Genomic DNA, 20,628 nt, shown 5'->3' on the forward strand with positions numbered 1-20,628 from the left:
ACGCATTTTTTGGGGGGGGCCCATCTCGGAACGCATGGATTACGGCTCCAACAGACACAGGGGCTGATCAGCAGAGGGAGGGAGGCCAGGAGGACACAGGGAAACCCCAGATTTGGAGGCTGTTTGGGGGGGGGACGGGACGGAGGGATGCCCCCGCTGGCCCCCCCTTCCCCCCCCCCGGGTCTCCTTTCTTGGCGGCAGGGAAAGGAAGGCGGTGAGAACTATGGAAAGAAAGAAAAAACCAGCAACAACAACCGAGGACCTTGGGAATAAACAGTCTTTCCAAAATATATAATTATTATTTTTTTAAAAAAAGAACGAAAATCCTTTTGTTTCTTAATGCTCCCCCCGACTGCTGTTTCTCCCACAGGTGAAGCCCTCCAGGTGAGTGAGCGCAAAGGAAAGAGCCACCTGGGGGGGGGGGTGTCTCTACCTGCCCTAGGAGGGAAGGGGGGACTTCCCCTCCCTCAACCCTACCGTAGGATTCTTTCCGGCGTCCCTCAGCTGCCCCCGTCCCATCCTGTCCCCCCAGCGGCCGCGGCATCGTCCTGCTCCGTAGTGAAGGCTGATGTTTGGAGAAATGGTAATTTAAAAAAAAAAAGGAGGGGGGGGAACCCCCCGCTCTCCGAAATGACGGGTCGCTGGTCGGTGAGTGGACCCTCCAGACGGTCTGGGAGGGGGGGAAGGGGCCGGTCAGCAGAGGCAGAAGGCGGCCTTATAGCATCCCCATCTGCAGCAGCGAGTTGGCATAAACCATGGGCTTAATGTTTGGATGAGGCTGAGGGAGGAAGGAAGGATAGAGGGGGGGAAAAAGGAAGGAAAGAAGGAAGGGAGGGAAGAGGAACGGAGAAGGAAGGGTAGAGGAATAGAGAAAAAGGGAATGAACAGAGAGAAAAGGAAGGAAGAGTAGAGAAGGAAGGAAAAAAGGAATGGAGGGAAAAAAGAAGGAAGCAGGGAAGGAAGGATGGAGGAATGGAGAAAAGGGGAAGGGGGGAACAGAGAGGAAAGGAAGAAAGGAAAGAAGGAAGGATGGAGGAATAGAGAAGGAAGGAAGGAATAGAAGGAGAAAGAACAGGAAAGGAAGGAAGAACAGAAGAATAGATCAAAAAGGAAGGAAGAATAGAGTTTAAGGAAGGATGGAGGAATAGAGACGGAAGGAATAGGAGAAGGGAGGAAGAACAAGAAGGAAGAACAGAAGAATGGATCAAAAAGGAAGGAAGAATAGAGAGAAAAGGAAGAAAGGAAAGAAGGAAGGATGGAGGAATAGAGAAGGAAGGAAGGAATAGAAGGAGAAAGAACAGGAAAGGAAGGAAGAACAGAAGAATAGATCAAAAAGGAAGGAAGAATAGAGTTTAAGGAAGGATGGAGGAATAGAGACGGAAGGAATAGGAGAAGGGAGGAAGAACAAGAAGGAAGAACAGAAGAATGGATCAAAAAGGAAGGAAGAATAGAGAGAAAAGGAAGGAAGGAAAGAAAGAAGGATGGAGGAATAGAGAAGGAAGGAAGGAATAGAAGGAGAAGGAAGGAAGAACAGGAAGGAAGAACAGAAGAATAGATGAAAAAGGAAGGAAGAAAAGAGAGAAAAGAAAGGAAAGAAGGAAGGAAGGATGGAGGAATAGAGAAGGAAGGAAGGAATACAGGGAGAAGGAAGAACAGGAAAGGAGGGAAGAACAGAAGAATAGATCAAAAAGGAAGGAAGAATAAAGAGAAAAGGAAGAAAGGAAAGAAGGAAGGATGGAGGAATAGAGAAGGAAGGAATAGAAGAAGGAAGGAAGGAAGAACAGAAGAATAGATCAAAGTGGAAGGAAGAATAGAGAGAAAAGGAAGAAAGGAAAAGAAAAGCAGAGAAGGGCAGAGAGGGAGGAAGGGGAAAAAAAAGAAAGAAAATTCAATGACTGCACCCACCTTCTCCTCCCAGGCTGCCTCACCCAGATGCCCGAGTGCAGGGCAAGCACTCCGGAGTGCCAGCCCCCCCACCCCCCCCCACCCCACCCCCCCCCCGGCCCCAAAAGCCAGGACTCACCACTGCTGTGAACTGGTGGAACTCCGGCTGTAGGTCCGAGCCTTGCAAATGGATGTAGGCCCCCTTGTTACCCATCTGGTCACTGGCAAAAGAAGGGGGGGGGGGGCGAGGAGAGCTTGGCCAGCTGTTCCTCAAAACAGCTGGAGGGGCAGGAAGTGCATTTCTCTCCCCTTCCCCCCCCCCCCGTGCCCCTCCCTCCCCAATGGCATCTTGGCAACCTCCGCAAGCATGAAAAACCGTCGTCGGTCCCTATTTTAAGGGCTGTTGTAACTTTCAATGGTTACTATATGAACGGTTGTAAGTTGAGGACCAGCTGTGCATGATTTGGGGGTGGGGGGTTTCCTCTCCCCCCCCCACTTCCAGGGAAGGGCATTCAGCTAATTGGCTTTTTTTATTTTTTGCAAGAGATTTACTTGTAACAACGTCCGTGCCAAGCCCTTTGCAAAAATCAGCATTGTTGAGTTGGGGAAGGGGTCTCCCAATTCCTGCCCGCTTTCAGGGCACCCCCCCAACAATCCCCTCTTCTACTTCCCCTCCCCCCCAGCCATTCCTTTCTCCCCTTCCCACCATCTCACCCTCCTTACATTCCCTTCTCACTCCCTCTTAATTCCCCCCTCTTCTTTCCCTCTACACCTCGCTTCGGTGTATTTCTAGTATTCATTGGTCTATTTGTTTTGTACTAAAACAAAAGAAAAATAAAAGGAGAAGAAAGAAGAAAAGAAAGAAAAAAAAGGGTGTATGTAGGATAGAAGCGTTATGAGGTGTGTATTGCTTCTTCTTTTTTAAACTGCACAGTATTTAAGTGATTGTATACAGGAAAATGAAAATGTAATAAAAGATTAATCTTGAGAAAAAAGAATGGCGAAATCCAAATGAAATACAATAGAAGGGAAAATAATATAAGGTGAGCGCTATCGATTGATAATTGCTATTAGAAAGAACAGGAAGCTCCTGTTTGTATTGTATTGTGTAAATGTGGTGTACATCTAAGTTTTGTGTGTGTGTATATTTTACATGTTTGTTAATAAAAAATAAAAAAATAAAAAGTAATTTCAGGGCACCCCCCCCCCCCCGTTCAGCTTTCTCCACCAGAGGACCCATTTAAAGAGGGTGAGGGGTGGGCGTCCCCACCAACCCCCCCCCCCCGACTCACCAGTAGTTGGGGGCTGAGAAAACTGTGACGCACTTCCCATCGTGAGCCACCTCGTACCCTTCGGGCTTCACCTCGTGGCTTCGGATGATGTAGTCTAGATGGTTACTCTCCAGGAAACTCTTCGTGACGTCGGGGGCCGAACTGGCAGCTCACGCCTCGCTTACTGACCGACCGGCCGTTCTGAAAGGAACGAAAAGTTGACCTCGTCCCGTCCAAGAGACACGAGCGAGCCGTCACAACCGAATCGGGCCGAATCCGATTGCGCCGGCCTTTCCCTTCTTCTTCTTCTGCAGGCGATCCTCGACTTACATCCTGTTCGTTTAGCGACCGGACTTATAGACTATAAAAGGACTGCTTGTGCACACGCCCCTTTTGCAGAAGTCAACGCGATAACGAATGTTGGAGAACAGTATTGTGAGCCTGGCAGGCTGGATTGCTGCCAAGGACCTGTCTGTCTGTTAATAAATTCCGTAAAGTATTTTTGGCTCGGAGTGCTTTGGTGTGGGACAAGGGGGGGGTCAGAACACCTTAGGGTGCCAAAGCCGGACTCACCTGGGGTTGGGGATCTGACCACAGTAAGTCACACATGGGGACCTGCCCAAGAGAAGAGGTCAAGCGAAGAGAACAAGGGAAAGAAACACAAAACGGAACATTAGTCATCCATTATTGACAATTTGCTAAATCTCACTTGGGTTCTACTCTGGTGGGTGTTTTGGGGAAGCCTTGGTCAGACACACAAGGGGGGGGGCAGAGGTAGGGACCCACAAACACCCCCCCTCCCCCAGTGATAAAAGTTCAAAGGCTTCAGAGATCTTAGACAACACCCAGGCCGGTCGTGCAACATGGGGCGACGTGTGATCCGAAGGGGCTGGAAGGCGGTGAGTTGGGGAACGTTGAGCCAAAGTTGGCTTCTTTAGGCCCGATGGGAGGCCCACCTGAGCGGGAAGCACCTTCTCCGGAGAGAGACCCCGTCTCCCTCCCCATCAGGTCTTCTGCTCACCTGAGTCTGGAGGTTGACGATTCCTCTCAATCTTCCTGATATCGTCTAACATGACGCCGTCTTCACTGAAGAGTCCACCATGCATTATCTGGCGGTGGTGGGGGGAGAGGAGCCCCAATGTCAGAGAGGTGGGGGCCGCCAGCCGACGTCTCCCCTGGGTTCCCCTCTTGGCTGCCAAGCCATCCCCGGCCTCTTCCTCCCCCCGGAGCCCCCTTACCAAGACTTTCCCATTGATGCAGTGCACCAGGGGGAGCCACTCAAAGACTTCGCTGAAGAGCTCGAACATCTGGGCCGTGTACTTGGCTTTCACCTCGCCCTCGAAGCCGTAGATCTGGTTCATGTTGTCCGTTTCGTGGTTCCTGGAGGAGGAGAGGAATTGGGAGGCACAAGGGGTGGCAAAGGAGGCCGGAGCGGCGAGGGAGGGGCCGCCCACCCCTCCTGCCCCTGCCAGTCTGTGGGGGAGGCGAGGCTGACCTCGGAGTAAGTGGAAATGGTCGGGGTAGAGCAGCTTGAATCCGAAGAGGGTGAGGATCACCTCCACCGAGAAGGACCCCCGGTCCACAAAGTCCCCGTTGAAGAGCTGAGGGGGGGGGGGGGGGTGTCTCGTTCAAGGAAATGACAGGGGAAATGCAGATCTTCCTTTCTTTCTCCCCTTCCTTCCTTCCTTCCTCTTTTCATCCTTCCCTCCCTCCTTCCCTTTTCTCCTTTTCTTCTGTCCCTCCCTCCTTCCATTACTCCCTTTCCTTCCCTCTTTCCTTCCCTTCCTTCCTCCCTCCTTTCCTTCCTTCCTTCCCTAGTCCCTTCCCTCCTTTCCCTTTTTCCTTCCTTCCCCTCCTTCTTTCTTTCGTCTTTCCATCCTTTCTTCTTCCCTTAATCCCTTTTCTTCCTTTCTTCCCTCCCCTTTCCTCCTTTCCTTCCCTTTCTCCCTTCCTCTTTTCATCCTTCCCTCCCTCCTTCCCTTTTCTCCTTTTCTTCTGTCCCTCCCTCCTTCCCTTCTCTTTCCCTTCCTTCCTTCCCCTTTCCTCCCTTCCTTCCCTTAGTCCCTTCCCTTCCTTCCCTCCTTCTCCCTTTTTCCTTCCTTTCCTTCCTCTTTCCATCCTTCCTTCCCTCCTTCCCTTAATCCCTTTCCTTCCTTTCTTCCCTCCCCTTTCCTTCCCTTCCTCCTTCCCTTCCTCCTTTTCCTCCCTCCCCTTTCCTCCTTTCCTTCCCTTTCTCCCCTTCCTTCCTTCTTTTCATCCTTCCTTCCCTCCTTCCCTTTTCTCCTTTCCTTCCTTTCCCTTTCCTTCCCTCCCTCCTTCCCTTACTCCCTTTCCTTCCTTCCCTCCTTTTCCTTCTTCCTTCCCTCCTTTTCTTCCTCTTTCCATCTTTCCTTCCCTCCCCTTCCTGTCTTCCCTTACTCCTCCTTCCCTCCTTCTTTCCCTTCCTTTCCTCCCTCCCTTCCCTTCCCTCCTTCCCTTCCTTCCTTGTTCCAGAAGCTCTACAGCTGCCCTTCTCCCGAGAAGCCTCCAGCCTCCCCAACAAGCCCCCCCCCCAATGACCCCCCCAAAAGATACATATGGATTATCTTCCGAGGGCAGCCCGTTCAGCTCGAATATGTTCAGGAGGTCGTAGTATTGTCCGTGGGTGTCTCCGCAGACGGTAATTTTCTCCGTCTGGATGAAAGGGGAAGGAAGAAGACAGCCAGTCAGCAGAGGTCATAAAGATGAGTCAGATAGGAGCCTGGTTGTTATTGTTTTTTATCGCCGGGATAATTCTGCTCGCCTCTCGTGGTTTGACGGGAGAGACTCCATGCCCCGAGCGAATCCATAAAGGGACGCGGGAAAGAGCTCTCTGGCGCTTCCGGGCAGACATCAAAGGCTCCGCTCGGCTCCGTCAGACGAAAATGACCCCAATTTCAGGCAGATAAGAAGAAAGCCGCGGAATTTGGGGCAAGCTCAGCAGAGGCTCACCTGTGTCACCTCAGCCAGGCCCAGCAGGCGCACCTGTGCGTCACAGTGATACTGATCCACCTGACTTAATTACAGGGACACCTGTCCCTGTCCCCAGCACTCTCCAAAGAGGCTAATGAGTTCCTTGGAAAGGGGGCCGACGGCTGGTTGTTTCTGGTTCGCTTCGGGAAAGGGAAGGCCCTTGGAGGGGTGGGGTAGGGGGGCTGTGGGACAGGTAGGCGAGATCAAAGGAAGCAGACAGAATTGAATTTATTATATTTAAATTGAATTTATTATATTTCTATGCCGCCCTTTTCCCCGAAGGGGACTCAGGGCGGCTCACAACCCAAGTCAAGGGGGAGGGGGTACAAATAAGGGGGGGGGGAAATCCATCCATTACCCATCCAATCCATCATCCATCCATCCAATCATCCATCCATTGGAATGCAGTGCCAGTGGTGAGCATTTTTTTCATCAAGCAAATTGCTTTGGCATCCATCCCTCCATCCAATCCATCATCCTTCCCTCCCTCTGATCCATCCACCCGTCCTCCATCCAATCCATCCATCATCCATCCATCCATCATCCATCCAAACCATCATCCATCCAATCCATCATCCATCCATCCCATTCCATCCATCATCTATTCATCCATCATCCATCCATCCATTCCATCATCCATCCATCCAATCCATCATCCATCCAATCCATCATCCATCCAATCCATCCAATTTATCCATCATCCATCCATTCCATCCATCATCCCTCCCTCCAATCCATCCATCCATTCAATCCATCCATCCATCCTTCCATCCAATCCATCATCCATCCAATCCATCCATTACCCATCCAATCCATCATCCATCCATCCAATCATCCATCCATTGGGATGCAGTGCCGAATTGGGATGAACCAGTGGAGATAACCTGACTAGTGGCTAAGAGATTGTGCGTGTCAATCAAAAAGGTCGGCAGTTCGGGGGTTCGAATCCCTAGTACCGCTCTTTTGCTCGAGCAGGGGGTTGGACTAGATGACCTCCAAGGTCCCTTCCACAACTCTGTTACTGTTTATAACTGGTGGGGGATAATTGGAGGTGTCACTTTCTTACCATCAGAACACCAAGTTGGTGGCAGGTCACACAAAGAATCATCCAAGAATGAGGTTTAAAGCATCTTTCTCAACCTTGGCGGTTAGATGGTGAGTGGACTTCAACTCCCAGAATTCCCCAGCGAAGCTGAAGCTCAACCCATCTTCGGTTTCAACAGCATAGCTGGCTGGGGAATTCTGGGAATTGAAGTCCACCCCTCTTCAGGCTGGCCAGATGGAGGAACGCTGGGCTAAAGAGAGTCTTTTTTGTATTCCAAGTTGTGGGAATAAGGGAGGAATCATGGGTGCAAGAGAATGAATGAATGAATGAATGAATGAATGAATGAATGAATGAATGAATGAATGAATGTATGTATGTATGTATGTATGTATGTATGTATGTATGTATGTATGTATGAAGGGAAGATTCTGAGAGACCAAGAGAAAATGGTTAGGAAAGGAAGAAAGAAGGAAAAGGATTTACCAGTAGAAAAAAAATGAAATGTGTTAATATTGTTAATGGTATATGGTTAACATGATGTGGGAGAAATAGATTGATGTATTAATCGTGGGTAATTGACTAAATCAGAGGTGTCCAAACTTGGGAACTTTTAAGACTCGCGGACTTCAACTCCCAGAATTCCCCGGCCGGGGAATTCTGGGAGTTGAAGTCCACAAGTCTTAAAAGTTCCCAAGTTTGGACACCCCCTGGAATAAATGAAATGTTCATTATACAAAATTAAATCTGAGGATATATATTACCTATCGTAAACTAGAATAAAAAGATGGAAAGGAAATGTTAAAATTTGATTAAACTGGAGAAGCAAAGAATGATAGTGTTTGCCATATTTTTCGGAGCATAAGACGCATCGAGGTTTTGAAGATTACATTAAAAAAAAAGTTTTTGCACTCTGGAAACCTCCCAAAACGGCCTGTATTCCCCCAAAACAGGCCTATTCCCCCCCCCCCCCACCGCAAAGGGCATGAATAGCCCTTAGGAGTCTTGTAGAGTTCTCCTGGGGGGCGGGGGCATGAAAACGGACCCATTTTTGTCAAAAAAAAAGGGCATGGATAGCCTTTAGGAGGCTTATAGAGTGCTCCTAAGGGCTGGGGGCAAAATTGAGCAAAAAACGGCCCGTTTCTCACTCATTTCTCTCCTCCCCAGCCCCCCAGGAGCTCTCTGAAAGCCTTCTAAAAGCTATTTTTTTGACAAGGGGGCAGGGTTTCGGGAGGCCAAAAATGCTGTATTCAGTGTATAAGACGCACCCAGATTTTCAGCCTCTTTTTTTGAGGGGAAAAGGTGCGTCTAATACTCCGAAAAATACGGTCTTTATTGAGAAGAAATTAAATCTAAGATGGAAACTAGTTAAAGAAAATAATATGGCTGAAACTGGAACTGGAAATACGATGGAATTAAGGAATTATGCCTATGAGAAGATGCAACACTCTGTTGATAAAAGAAGTTAAATATGTAAGAAAGAATTTTAAAAAACCTTGTTTCGGGGGGAAAAAACAACCCACTACTCCAGGTAGAAAGAAGGCCTTACCTCTTTTAACGTGGTTTCTACAAGGGTAGGGAGTTTTGATAGCACCTCTTTCACCTGTACCAGAATCTGCAGGAAGGACAAAGAGGAGTGATTGACAAGGCAGGCAGGAAAGGCGAACGGAATATCCTGGGCTGGAAAGGGAGGCCTTTCCCCGATGCAGGCCGTCCTCGACTTACGACCATCCGTTTCAACCGCAGTTCAAGGCAGTGTTTCTCAACCTTGGCCACTTGAAGACGTCTGGACTTGCAACTCCCAGAATTCCCCAGCCAGCATTCGCTGGCTGGGGAATTCTGGGAGTTGCAAGTCCAGACGTCTTCAAGTGGCCAAGGTTGAGAAACACGGGTTCAAGGGGGGACCACGGCCTCGGAAGCCGTGATTTGCAATTCGTCCTCGGCCTTTACGACGGCCGCAACACCCATCCCCGCTGCAATTTCTATCGCGGCCCATTCTGAAGGCATTACCGCAGCCGCGCCCTGTCGCAAAATGGAGTCAGGGGGAATCACTGGTTTCATGGCTGCCCTGACATTCGGGTCCCCGGCAGAGGTCGTAAGTGGAGGACCACCTGTAGAAGGGGACGAGGGGGAGGAGGAGGAAGAGGCTACCTGATATGCACATTTCCGGTGGAGCTTCTTCTGCTCCTTGTACCACTGCATCAGTTCCTTCATGAAGTCCAAGGTCACCTTCCCGTCCTCCAGTTTCGGACCACTGTACTCGTCCTCAATGGCTGGAGAAAAGGGGGGGTGTAAGGGGGGGGGAGGACTCAGGTGAGCAAAGGAGCTGGCAAGGAAAGGCTGGGAGAAGCCGGACGCTTCCAGGGGTCTCCCCCTCTCCCCCAAGGTGGGCACCAAGCTTGACTTAGCAAGCAATAGTTAGACTTATATACCGCTTCATAGGGCTTTCAGCCCTCTCTAAGCGGTTTACAGAGTCAGCATATCGCCCCCACCAATCTGATAGATAGATAGACAGAAAGACAGACAGAGATAGATAGATAGATAGATAGATAGATAGATAGATAGATAGATAGATAGATAGATAGATTGCAATAGCAGTTAGACTTATATACCGCTTCATAGGGCTTTCAGCCCTCTCTAAGCGGTTTACAGAGTCAGCATATTGCCCCCAACAATCTGATAGATAGATAGACAGAAAGACAGACAGACAGACAGAGATAGATAGATAGATAGATAGATAGATAGATAGATAGATAGATAGATTGCAATAGCAATAGCAGTTAGACTTATATACCGCTTCATAGGGCTTTCAGCCCTCTCTAAGCGGTTTACAGAGTCGGCATATCGCCCCCAACAATCCGATAGATAGACAGAAAGACAGACAGAGATAGATAGATGGATGGATGGATGGATGGGGTGTGGGAACAAGTCCATGAGGGCCTACCTGTCCTTTAAAGCCTTCGGCGCTTCCGCGCAGGCGCATGGCCCATACAGCGCCTGCACGACACTCTGCTTAGCATCTGGAGCATTGCGGAGGCTTGCCGAAGTGTCGCTGGCAGCTACGATGCACGCATGGGTCCATGTGGGCGACGGGGCCCGGACCCCCCACCACTGCAACACACCCCCCCCGCCCCACAACCCCATCTCTCCTGCCCTGACTCACTCATGTTCTCAATGTCCAGGGAGTCCACCACCGACCGCTTGTGCTCGTCGCTGGCGATGGCCCTTTCGAAGGCTTTCTGCTTTACAATCTTGTTGCATTCCTGATACTTCATTTTGGCATCCTTATCGTTCGGCTTCACCTTGACCACCTGGGGGGGGGGGGCGGAGGCAGGGGAGGAGAGAGGTAGAGGAAGGGGATGCCCGGATCAGTTTCGCCCCTCTTTCTAAATAAAAGTTTTTTTTATTTTTCAAATGTAAAATACATGCATTCCATCTTTCCTTAAGCAGCGTGTCGCCTGGGCACAGAGATATTTCTCTGCGACCTTCTTCCATAAATTATAATACATTATAGCAATAGCAATAGCAATAGCAGTAGACTTATATACCGCTTCATAGGCCTTTCAGGCCTCTCTAAGCGGTTTACAGAGTCAGCATATCGCCCCCAACAATCTGGGTCCTCATTTTACCCACCTCGGAAGGATGGAAGGCTGAGTCAACCCTGAGCCGGTGAGATTTGAACCGCTGAACTGCTGATCTAGCAGTAGCCTGCAGTGCTGCATTTAACCACTGCGCCACCTTGGCTCTATGCAGTTAAACCTTAATAGATTTCTTCATCTCCTTCTTGAGAGATCTTCTAACATATCTAACATATATATATATATATATATATATATATATATATATATATATATATATATATATATATATATATATATATATATATATATATATATATATACATATATACACAATTATAACATTAATTGTAATGATTTTCATCGTAGTGTTGTCAGGACTGCAATTATATTCCTTTTTGAATTTTGGCCTGCCACAACTTTCTCTTATTTCATTATGCTGTTTCTTTAGTAGAGTTGATGGGAGGGGGGAATAGACAGGAGTGAGACTGTGGAATGTATTGTTTTCATTCTTTACTAGAAGCCAAGGTCATCCTTTGTCTCCGCACCAGGACACCTGACCGGAAGTAGCTGGGTGTGGATGCCAGCGTGGAAGAAGAAGGATTGGACCATGTGATGGATTGTGGATGTGGTGGCCTAGAGGTGGAGCTCTCGCCTCACCATCGGGAAGGCTATGAGTTAGATCCTAGGTAGAGGCAGATATTTCTCTCTCTGGGTTCTCACAATGAGAATATCTCTGCTGAATAGAACTCTGCACTGGCGACAGGGAAAAGCATCCGGCCACTAAACACTCAAGTCGCCAGGACTCCACCCCTCCGCCAGGGATTATGGGGTCGTTAACAGAAGAAGATTTATGTGGGATGTTAAAATGTTTCCAACCTTGTGGGGGCTGCGTTACTAGCTCTCCGGGGCCGCCTGGTGGCCACGGGTGAGATAACGTCTGCTCCCACCCCTTCTTGGGCATACGCCACCACCACCACGCCCGTTTCTCTCTTACCGTCTCGTAATCCCGCAAAGCCGCCTTGAACTTGCCCAAGGCCATGTTGCTGGTCGCTCGGCGGTAGTAGCCTTTGATGTATTTCTTGTCCAAGTCGATGGACTTGGTGGCGTCGGCCAGGGCGTAGCCATAGCACTCCGTCCGCAGGTAGGCCAAGCTGCGGTTGGCATAATAGATGGCATTGGTGGGGTTGAGCTCAATGGCCTGGCTGTAATACTTGACTGCGTTCTCATAGTCCTTCACTGGTGGGGGAGAAAGGAAGAAGGCATGAGAAGGGGGGCTCCATCTATCTATCTCTCCATCCATCCATCCACCCATTATCTATCTATCTACCTATCTACCTATCTATCTATCTATCTATCTATCTATCTATCCATATTTGTCTATCTGTCTCTCTATCTATCCATTCACCCTTTATCTATCTGCATCTATCTATCTAATCTCTCTAGCTATCTTCCATCTGTTTCTCTCCCATCCATCTCTCATCTATTGCTATCTAGCTATCATCTATTTATTTATTTCTCTCAATAATCCACTCCATCCATCTAACCTTCCATCAATTATCTATTTATCTATCCATTATCTACCTACCTACCTACCTACCTACCTACCTATATTATCTATCCATATCTGTCTGTCTATTTATCCATTCACCCTTTATCTATCTGCATCTATCTATCTATCTATCTATCTATCTATATCTATCTATCTATCTATCTATCTATCTATCTATCTATCTATCTATCATCTATCTATCTATCTATCTATCTATCTTTCTGTCTCTCTCTCTCATCCATCCATCCATCTTCTGCTCTGTTTCTCTCTCTCATCTATCCATCTCTCATCTATTGCTATCTAGCTATCATCTATTTATCTCTTTCTCTCAATCATCCACTCCATCCATCTAACCTTCCATCAATTATCTATTTATCTATCCATTATCTACCTACCTACCTACCTACCTACCTATATTATCTATCCATATCTGTCTGTCTATTTATCCATTCACCCTTTATCTATCTTTATCTACCTATCTACCTATCTATCTCTATCTTGTCTGTTTCTCTCTCATCCATCCATCATCTATTGCTATCTACCTATCATCTAGCTATCATCTATTTATCTCTTTCTCTCTCTCAATCATCCATTCCATCCATCCATCTAACCATCCATCCATTATCTATTTATCTATCCATATCTGTATGTCTGTCTCTACCTACCTACCTACCTACCTACCTACCTACCTACCAACCATCCGTCCCCATCTGTCTCTCTATATCTTATCTGCATCCATCCATCCATTTCTATCTATCTCCATTCCTTGTTTGTCTGTCTCTATATCCAGTTTGTTTTTATTTTATATATTTAGCGGCTTCCCCTGTCCGTGTTGCCGAAAGTGGTTCCATGATTGTTAAGTTTGTTAAAATGAGAAAAACTCTACCCCCTCTTAGCACTGACAATGTTACTTAGTTGGGCAATGAAATGTCTGCAAGAAAACAATCGAGCTCACGGAGCATTACAGTCCTCTTCGTCCCCCTCCTCTTCCCCACAAACCCCCTTTCTTCTAGCACTGATGATGTTACCTAGTTGGGTAATGAAATGTTTGCAAGCTCAGAGGACACCAAGGACCCCCCAGTCGTCTTCCTCTCCACCAACCCCTCTCTCTACCAGCACTGATGGCGTTACCTAGTCGGATAATTAAACGTCTGCAAGAAAGTCACCAAGCTCAGAGAGGAGCAAGGACCCCCACAGTTTTTGCCCTATTCGTAATTCTCAGCCTTGAAGCAAAACTTCAGCTCATGGGACACTTTGTCTCCCCAGTGTTGGGCCACGAGGTGACTTGTCTTTTGAGAATGCTTTCGATTGCATGGATTTTGTCCTGAACCCCCAAACCCCCCCAGCGTCAAGGGTGTCAGGGGGAAAAAAAAAGCAAAAAGCAGCACATTGTTGCAGAGACAAAGTTCCTGTGTTACACAACAAGGCTCCACCAAAGCCAGAATGAAATAGAAACGGAGAGGATATATATATATATAAAAAAAACAAAACCTCTCCCTTCAGGGCATAAGCCACCCCTGGCAAGGGTTAAAAGGCAGTCATCCGCTGGCACGCCAACCGGTGGCTTAATAACCAACTCCATTGGAAACACAACCCGGGGGCAAAAATTAAGCTCTAGGGCCAGCAAGAAAGCAGATTAATCCACCATTAGAAACTGATTTTCAAGGGCAACAATTAAGAAATCTGGAGTGGGGGGGGGGGGGAGAGATCGCTTCCTGTTGAATCCCCGAAAGGCAAAAGAAATAGAATTCAATGGCTACTATTTTTTATTCTGCAGGCAACTTTTTTCCCAATTTGTGGAAGAAAAGGACGCATGGTTCTCTACAAATTGCTGATTATAACATATGTAAGTGCTTAATTCTCCAGACGAAGGATCGCTGAGCTGGAAAAAAGAGGATTCCACAGGGTATCCAGACAACGAGCCATATTGGGAGCGCGTTGGACTCCCTTGCTTGCAATCAACAAGAGGCAATTATTATTATTATTAGATTGTTATCTCACCTTTATTAGAAGTAACTCCAGGCAGGGAACGTGCTTAATACGCCTTCCTCTTCCTCTTTTCCCCATAGCAACAACCTTGTGAGGTGGGATCGGCTAAGAGGGAGGGAACTGGCCCAAAGCCACCCAGCCAGCTTTGATGCTTAAGGCAGGACTAGAACTCTCCATCTCCTGGTGATTGGCCCACCCAGACAGCCAGGGAGCCTTTAAAGCGCTCCGTGGCTTAGGCCCAGGGTACCTGCGAGACCACCTACTGCCACCGGTAGCCTCCCACCGTCCAGTGCGATCCCACAGAGTTGGCCTCCTCAGGGTGCCGTCGGCCAGATAGTGTCGGCTAGCCACCCCCAGGGGGAGAGCCTTCTCTGTGGGAGCACCTTCCCTCTGGAATGAGCTGCCCCCGGAGCTTCGTATAATCCGGTCCTTCCGACGCACCCTAAAAAGTTGGCTTTTCCAGCAAGCCAGCCTGGCCTGAACAAAACGAAACAACTTATTGATCACTGTTAATTTTAATTCGAATTTTTTTAAAATGTATTGTCAATTTTAATTGGGTTTGGGATATTCCATTTAATTTTTTTTAAAAACTTTTGTATTATGTGTTTCTTTTAATTGTTGTACGCCGCCCTGAGTCCTTGGGAGAAGGGCGGCATATAAATCTAATAAATCTCAAATCATGGCTAAGGAGGAACTAGAATTCACCATCTCCTGGTGATTGGCCCAAAGTCAGCCAAATGGCTATCCTGCCTAAGATGGGACTAGAATTCACAATCTCCTGGGGACTGGCTCAAAGACACCCAGCTATCTTTCATGTCTAAGGCAGAACTAGAACTCACAATCTCCTGGGGATTGCTCCAGAATCACCCAGCCGGCTTTCATGCCTAAGGGAGAGCTAGAACTCACCGTCTCCTAGGCCAGAACTTTAACCACTAAGCCAAGTTGGCTCTTAACCAGTAACCCAATTTGCCCAGTTCTATTTCGACCAGCAAAAGTGTTCAATGCAGAATCCCCAGGAGATAAAAGCTTCACTTTACTTTCTTTTTATTTTATTGTAAACTATCCAGAGTCATTGGGGCGGCCTCCAAATCTAATGAATAGATAAAGAGAGGAAAGGAAGGGACAACGAAATCCAGGGAAAGGAGGGAACGTGAGAATAGAGGTAAAGCTTCCCCTTTTACACATTTGTGTTCCCAACTCCAGGGGGCGGTGCTCATCGTTGTTTCAAAGCCGAAGAGCCAGCGCTGTCCGAAGATGTGTCTCCGTGGTCATGTGGCCGGCATTGACTAAACGCCGAAGGTGCGTAGAACGCTGTTACCTTCCCGCCAAAGGTGGTTCCTATTTTTCTACTTGCATTTTTTACGTGCAGAAGCTGGGAGAACTGACGGGAGCTCACTCCGTTATGCGGTGGTAGGGATTCCAACCGCCAAACTGACGACCTTTCTGATTGACAAGCTCAGCGTCCTAGCCACTGAGCTACTGCGTCCCCGTCCCTAATCTGAGAATAAGTCCACCTTAATTAAGAGTGGGCAGAAGCTGCCAGTCCTTCACGATTCTGGGACTACCAGTAGATCCCTGCAACCATAGAGTAGAGCCCACTGCAACCATAGAGTAGAGTCCCCGAAGGGCCTACCATCAGCACCTTAGCCATTTTAAGATGGGTGGACTTCAACTCCCAGAATACCCCAGCCAGCGTTGCTGGCTGGGGTATTCTGGGAGTTGAAGTCCACCCATCTTAAAATGGCTTAAGGTTGAGAAACATTGTCTTAAATCATGTTCAAGCCTGTGAAAACATCTCTCTTTCTACTGAGCCATTCTACTGGCAGCTGCAGGCCAGGATTGAGCAAACCAGGTTTTCTCCTGGGCTCTTGGCCCAGGAAACTACCAAAAACAGGAACAAGGTTAGTCTCCAAATGAGGTTAAAAGCTACACGGAGGTAGCCTTGGACTGAAATGCCTGTTTCAGCTAAAGAGGGGATAACAAACAGGGATACCAGCCGGGATTCCCTTCTCTTGAATGTTAACAGAGTTGGAAGGGACCTTGGAGGTCTTCTAGTCCAACCCCTTGCTCAAGCAGGAGACCCTAGACCATTCTGGTCACCTAGTTGTTCAATCTCTTCTTAAAGACCTCCAGTGATGGATCACCCACAATTTCTGGTGGCAAGCTGTTCCACTGGTTAATTGTCCTCACTGTCAGGAAGTTTTCTCCTTAGTTCCAAGTTGCTTAGCTCCTTGGTTAGTTTCCACCCGTTGCTTCTTGTCCTGCCTTCAGCTGCTTTGGAATAAGAGAGTTGGAAGGGGCCCTGGAGGTCTTCTAGTCCAACCCCCTCAAATATTGGAATTATGGTCTCAGGTCACCCCTAGTCCTCCTCCTCCACCTTCCAAGGGTTTTCTCTGTCCGTCAGGTCTGGGTCTGCCAATGCTCCAAACCCCTTTCACAGGGAAGACCCATCATCCACAGCCAAGCCAAAGGCAAGGCCCGGGGCTCCCCCCCCCCCGAAACAGTCTGGGAGGGTTCGCTGCGCTTGCCAGGCTGGCCTCCAAGGAGACCCCCGTCATGGGAAGCCCCTTCCTCCAGACCCGGGCCTTGTTAGGCTCCCCCACTCCCACCGGCCTCTCCTGCTGTGGAAGATGGGTGCTGCAGTCCATGCTGTCCCAGGAATGGAGGACACACGGACCATCAGCCACCACCGCTTTAAAAAAAAAAGGAGATCATCACCCTGGACTACAAAACCCATCACACACACACACACACACCCTCTGTCGGCCGGGGATGATGGGACTTGGAGTCCACCCAGCCCACGAGGAATTAATTCTCCCTAGCCTGCCAATTGGGTTTGGCCCCGCCCCTTCGGAGGCCCCTCCCTCTCCCGCCGCTGGCCCCTCCCCTCATACTCCACCCTTCCCCTGGCCCCGCCCCCTTCCTCCTCCTCCTCCCCCCCCGCCGCCTCATCTTCTCCCCCCCCCTCCCTCCCCGCTACCTTTGAAGTAATCGTTCGCCTGCGTCTTGAGAGTCTCGGCTCGCTCCAGCGCCCCCGGCTCCCCTTCCTGCGGCGGCCGCCCGGCGCTGCCTCCTCCTCCGCCCCCGTTGCCGTTCTCCGCCCGCTCTCCCTCCGCCATCGCCGCCGGGCCGTAAAGCGAGGCGCCCTGACAACCAGCGACGGGGGGGGGGGACGAGAGGGGAGGGGGGAGAAACGCAGCAGCCGTCAAGCCCGCCCGTCGCAAACCACCGCTTAGCGGGAAAAGCGCGGTGGGGGGGGCGGAGCCTGCGGCGGAGACGTCAGTGGCGGGCGGGGCTTAGCGCGTGCCGCTGACGCGCGGAAGCGCCGCGAGGAGCTGGAGAAGGAGGACTTGCGCATCACCACAGAGAAGAGCGTCCCTCCCTGTCGCGGGCTAGAGCGCCGCTTAAAAGGCGGAGCAAACATCGGGATAGGGCAGCCGTTTAGGACGGGGGGGGCGTTTCCGAGAGTCCGGATTGGCTGCCGCGATATGACTGAGAAGTGGGGAGTGGATGCGATTGGCCCATCTGAAATCCTTCGGCCCGGCCACCTCGTGTAGTTTGCAATGTTGGACTAACGTGGGTGTTAAAAGGATATTAGTAAATAAATATTAATTATATTTAATAATTATAAATATTAATTATAAGTTCAAGGATTGCCAGCATCACCTGCAGCCAATATTTCCCGGTCAGGCTATTCTTTGTAGTGAATCCTCGAGAGTTAAGCCAGTTAAGCCATGATGGGTTTATTAAACCACGATTGGCTGGCTAATGTTATGGTAACATGCGAAGCTGTGAAAGCAAAACGAAAGGAATGCATTTGTGCAACTCCCCAAAGCAGTATTTTTTTCCAAACTTGGCCACTCTGAAGATGAATGGACTTCAACTCCCAGAATTCCCCAGCCAGCTGGCTGGGGAATTCTGGGAGTTGAAGCCCATTCATCTTCAAAGTGGCCAAGTTTGGGGGGGGAAAACAGCTTTAGCTATCCAAATCATTTCTCCATTCTTGCTGCTTTCTCTTTATTCTTCATTTTTTTCATTTGTCATTTTTAATAGCCGTTTCCCCACCTATTTTCCCTGATTGAAAAGAGGGTGATTTCTTGGATCACACCCAAATCTATATCCAAAAATTCTGTTGCATTGAAAAGACGGGTGTTGGCTGGATCTGTTATTTCACACCCGAATTCTTTTACGTCTCAAGCAGATTTCTTTTAGAAACTGGCAATCTTCCCTACTTGCTTTTAGCTCTTCAAATCATCACTATTCAAAGGGAGCTAAGTAAGTTGGAGTGAACCTCTGTGGGATTACTCAAGTCTGCGCCTTTCTTTTCCCAAACTCTTGGCTTCCTTTCTAACAAGCTGCTCAAGTTGGTAATTTGGCTTTTCAGCAGTTTATGCCTTGTTTCCTGAGTTTCCAACCCTTGTAATTTGAATAGATCTTATATTCAGGACCATACACAGTGCCTAGTACGCAGGGAAGTAACGTAGAAGATATAACTGAACTCTTGTGCAACCTGACCATCTTTTAATGTTTTAAAAATCTTTCCCTACCACTTTGTCACATCTGATGACAGTCAGAAGTGATGTTGAATAGTTACAAGTATTTCTCAATTTGTTTTCTCTGTTTTCACGTTGTCTGTAGGACTCATGGGAGAAGAGAAAAGTAGCTACTATTGTGAATCCCGTTTTCTGTGCAGGAAAAAGGGAAATGTTTATTTCTGTATTGAACTAACTTTATTATGGCTAGTCCTTGACTTACAAGTTTGTTTAGTGACCAGTTACGTCACTGAAAAATGTGATGCCGTCGGATGCAGTCAGCCTGTCAGTGTTGGCTGGCGAGCCCCCGGAGGAGAGCCTTCTCTGTGGCTGCTCCAACCCTGTGGAACCAACTACCCCCAGAGGTCCGGACCTCACCCACTCTCATGGCCTTCAGAAAAGCTGTTAAAACCTGGCTGTTCCAGCAGGCCTGGGGCTGTTGACCTTATTGTTAAGGTCCAGCCCCGAATAGAACGAATGTGTGTTGTGAATTTTAAATTATTATTTTTTTCTTTTCTTTTTTTCTTTCTCTTTGTAAGCCACTCTGAGTCCTTCGGGATTGGGCGGCCTATAAATCTAATAAATAAATAAATAAATAAATAATGAATGAATGATTTTTTCAGTTATGACCTTTGCGGTATCCCAGTGGCCACATGATCAAAATTCATATGCCCGGCAACTGATTCATATTTATGATGGTTGCAGTGTCCTGGAGTCACGTGATCCCCTAAGAGCCGAGGTGGCGCAGTGGTTAGGGTGAAGTACTGCAGGCACCTTCAGCTGGCTGTTATCTGCAGTTCAGTGGTTCTAATCTCACCGGCTCAAGGTTGACTCAGCCTTCCATCCTTCCGAGGTGGGTAAAATGAGGACCCGGATTGTGGGGGTGATATGCTGACTCTGTAAACCGCTTAGAGAGGGCTGAAAGCCCTATGAAGCGGTATATAAGTCTAACTGCTATTGCTATTTTGCGACCATGAGGGAACCCGGATTCATTTAACAACTTATCAACTGCAGTGATTCACTTAACGGATGTAGCAAGAAAAGCCATAAGACGGGGCAAAGCTGACTTAACAAACGTCTCACTTAACAACAGGAAATTTGGCCTCCGTTAAGTTTCCTCTTAGGGATGAGTTAAATTGCAGGCATTTTTGCTTTGCTACCACTGGGTGGAGATAAAACTCTAGATAATTTTTTTTAAAAAAGCAGATTTGGCTGTTAGATTCCCTGGACGTTTAAGCTTGCGATCCTCTCTGCATGTTAGGTAGGGTAGAAATTATGATCACCATTATTATCTCATGCATTGACGTGCAGATATTCCTGATGCTGCTGCTTCTGTGCTGTTCAGTTTGTGCAGAGAAGGTGCAAGATTCTGGCCCCTGTGCTTGCCCTGGTCGTTGGGCCTGACTCTTTCAAACCTCCACCAATCGATCCCTCGTGCTCGGACTGAAATCTGCTGCAGCCTGAAGTCGAAGCAAAGATTCAGCGTGCTTCTCTGCTCCACAGAAGCCTGGACATTCAAGGCTGTCTGTAGATGCTCAGAAGCTCAATCAGTGGCGCAGATGAAGAAAGGCGGCCATGAGTACATAAGCACGGGCACATTTTGCATTGCATCTGGGCTTCTTGATCCTGCTTTGAGGAATAAGGACCTCAGAATTGGGTTTGCGGGATGAGAAGGCGGATTATTTCCAGAGACCACAATATCTTCTGGTTCATTGATTCAGGGACTAGAGGCTAAACCATATAAGGCAGTGTTTCTCAACCTTGGCAACTTGAAGATGTCCGGACTTCA

General features: G+C 48.4%; 1 protein-coding gene across 1 annotated transcript; it reads right to left on the reverse strand.

Moving 5' to 3' along the window:
- Nucleotides 1-259: 259 nt before the first annotated feature.
- On the reverse strand, nt 260-17,453 carry PPP5C (protein phosphatase 5 catalytic subunit). Its single transcript, XM_087727054.1, is given in 14 exon segments — nt 260-778; nt 2,024-2,105; nt 3,177-3,310; nt 3,312-3,356; nt 3,729-3,767; nt 4,175-4,264; nt 4,394-4,535; nt 4,650-4,756; nt 5,730-5,828; nt 8,738-8,803; nt 9,340-9,461; nt 10,352-10,499; nt 11,764-12,005; nt 17,288-17,453. Coding segments are annotated over 14 exon segments (1,518 nt in total). The 5' UTR covers nt 17,427-17,453; the 3' UTR covers nt 260-715.
- Nucleotides 17,454-20,628: the final 3,175 nt, after the last annotated feature.

The sequence above is a fragment of the Thamnophis sirtalis genome, unplaced genomic scaffold (assembly GCF_051295495.1).
Source record: "Thamnophis sirtalis isolate CommonGarterSnake01/CBP01778 unplaced genomic scaffold, rThaSir2_p1.2 scaffold_13, whole genome shotgun sequence".
Lineage (NCBI taxonomy): Eukaryota > Metazoa > Chordata > Lepidosauria > Squamata > Natricidae > Thamnophis > Thamnophis sirtalis.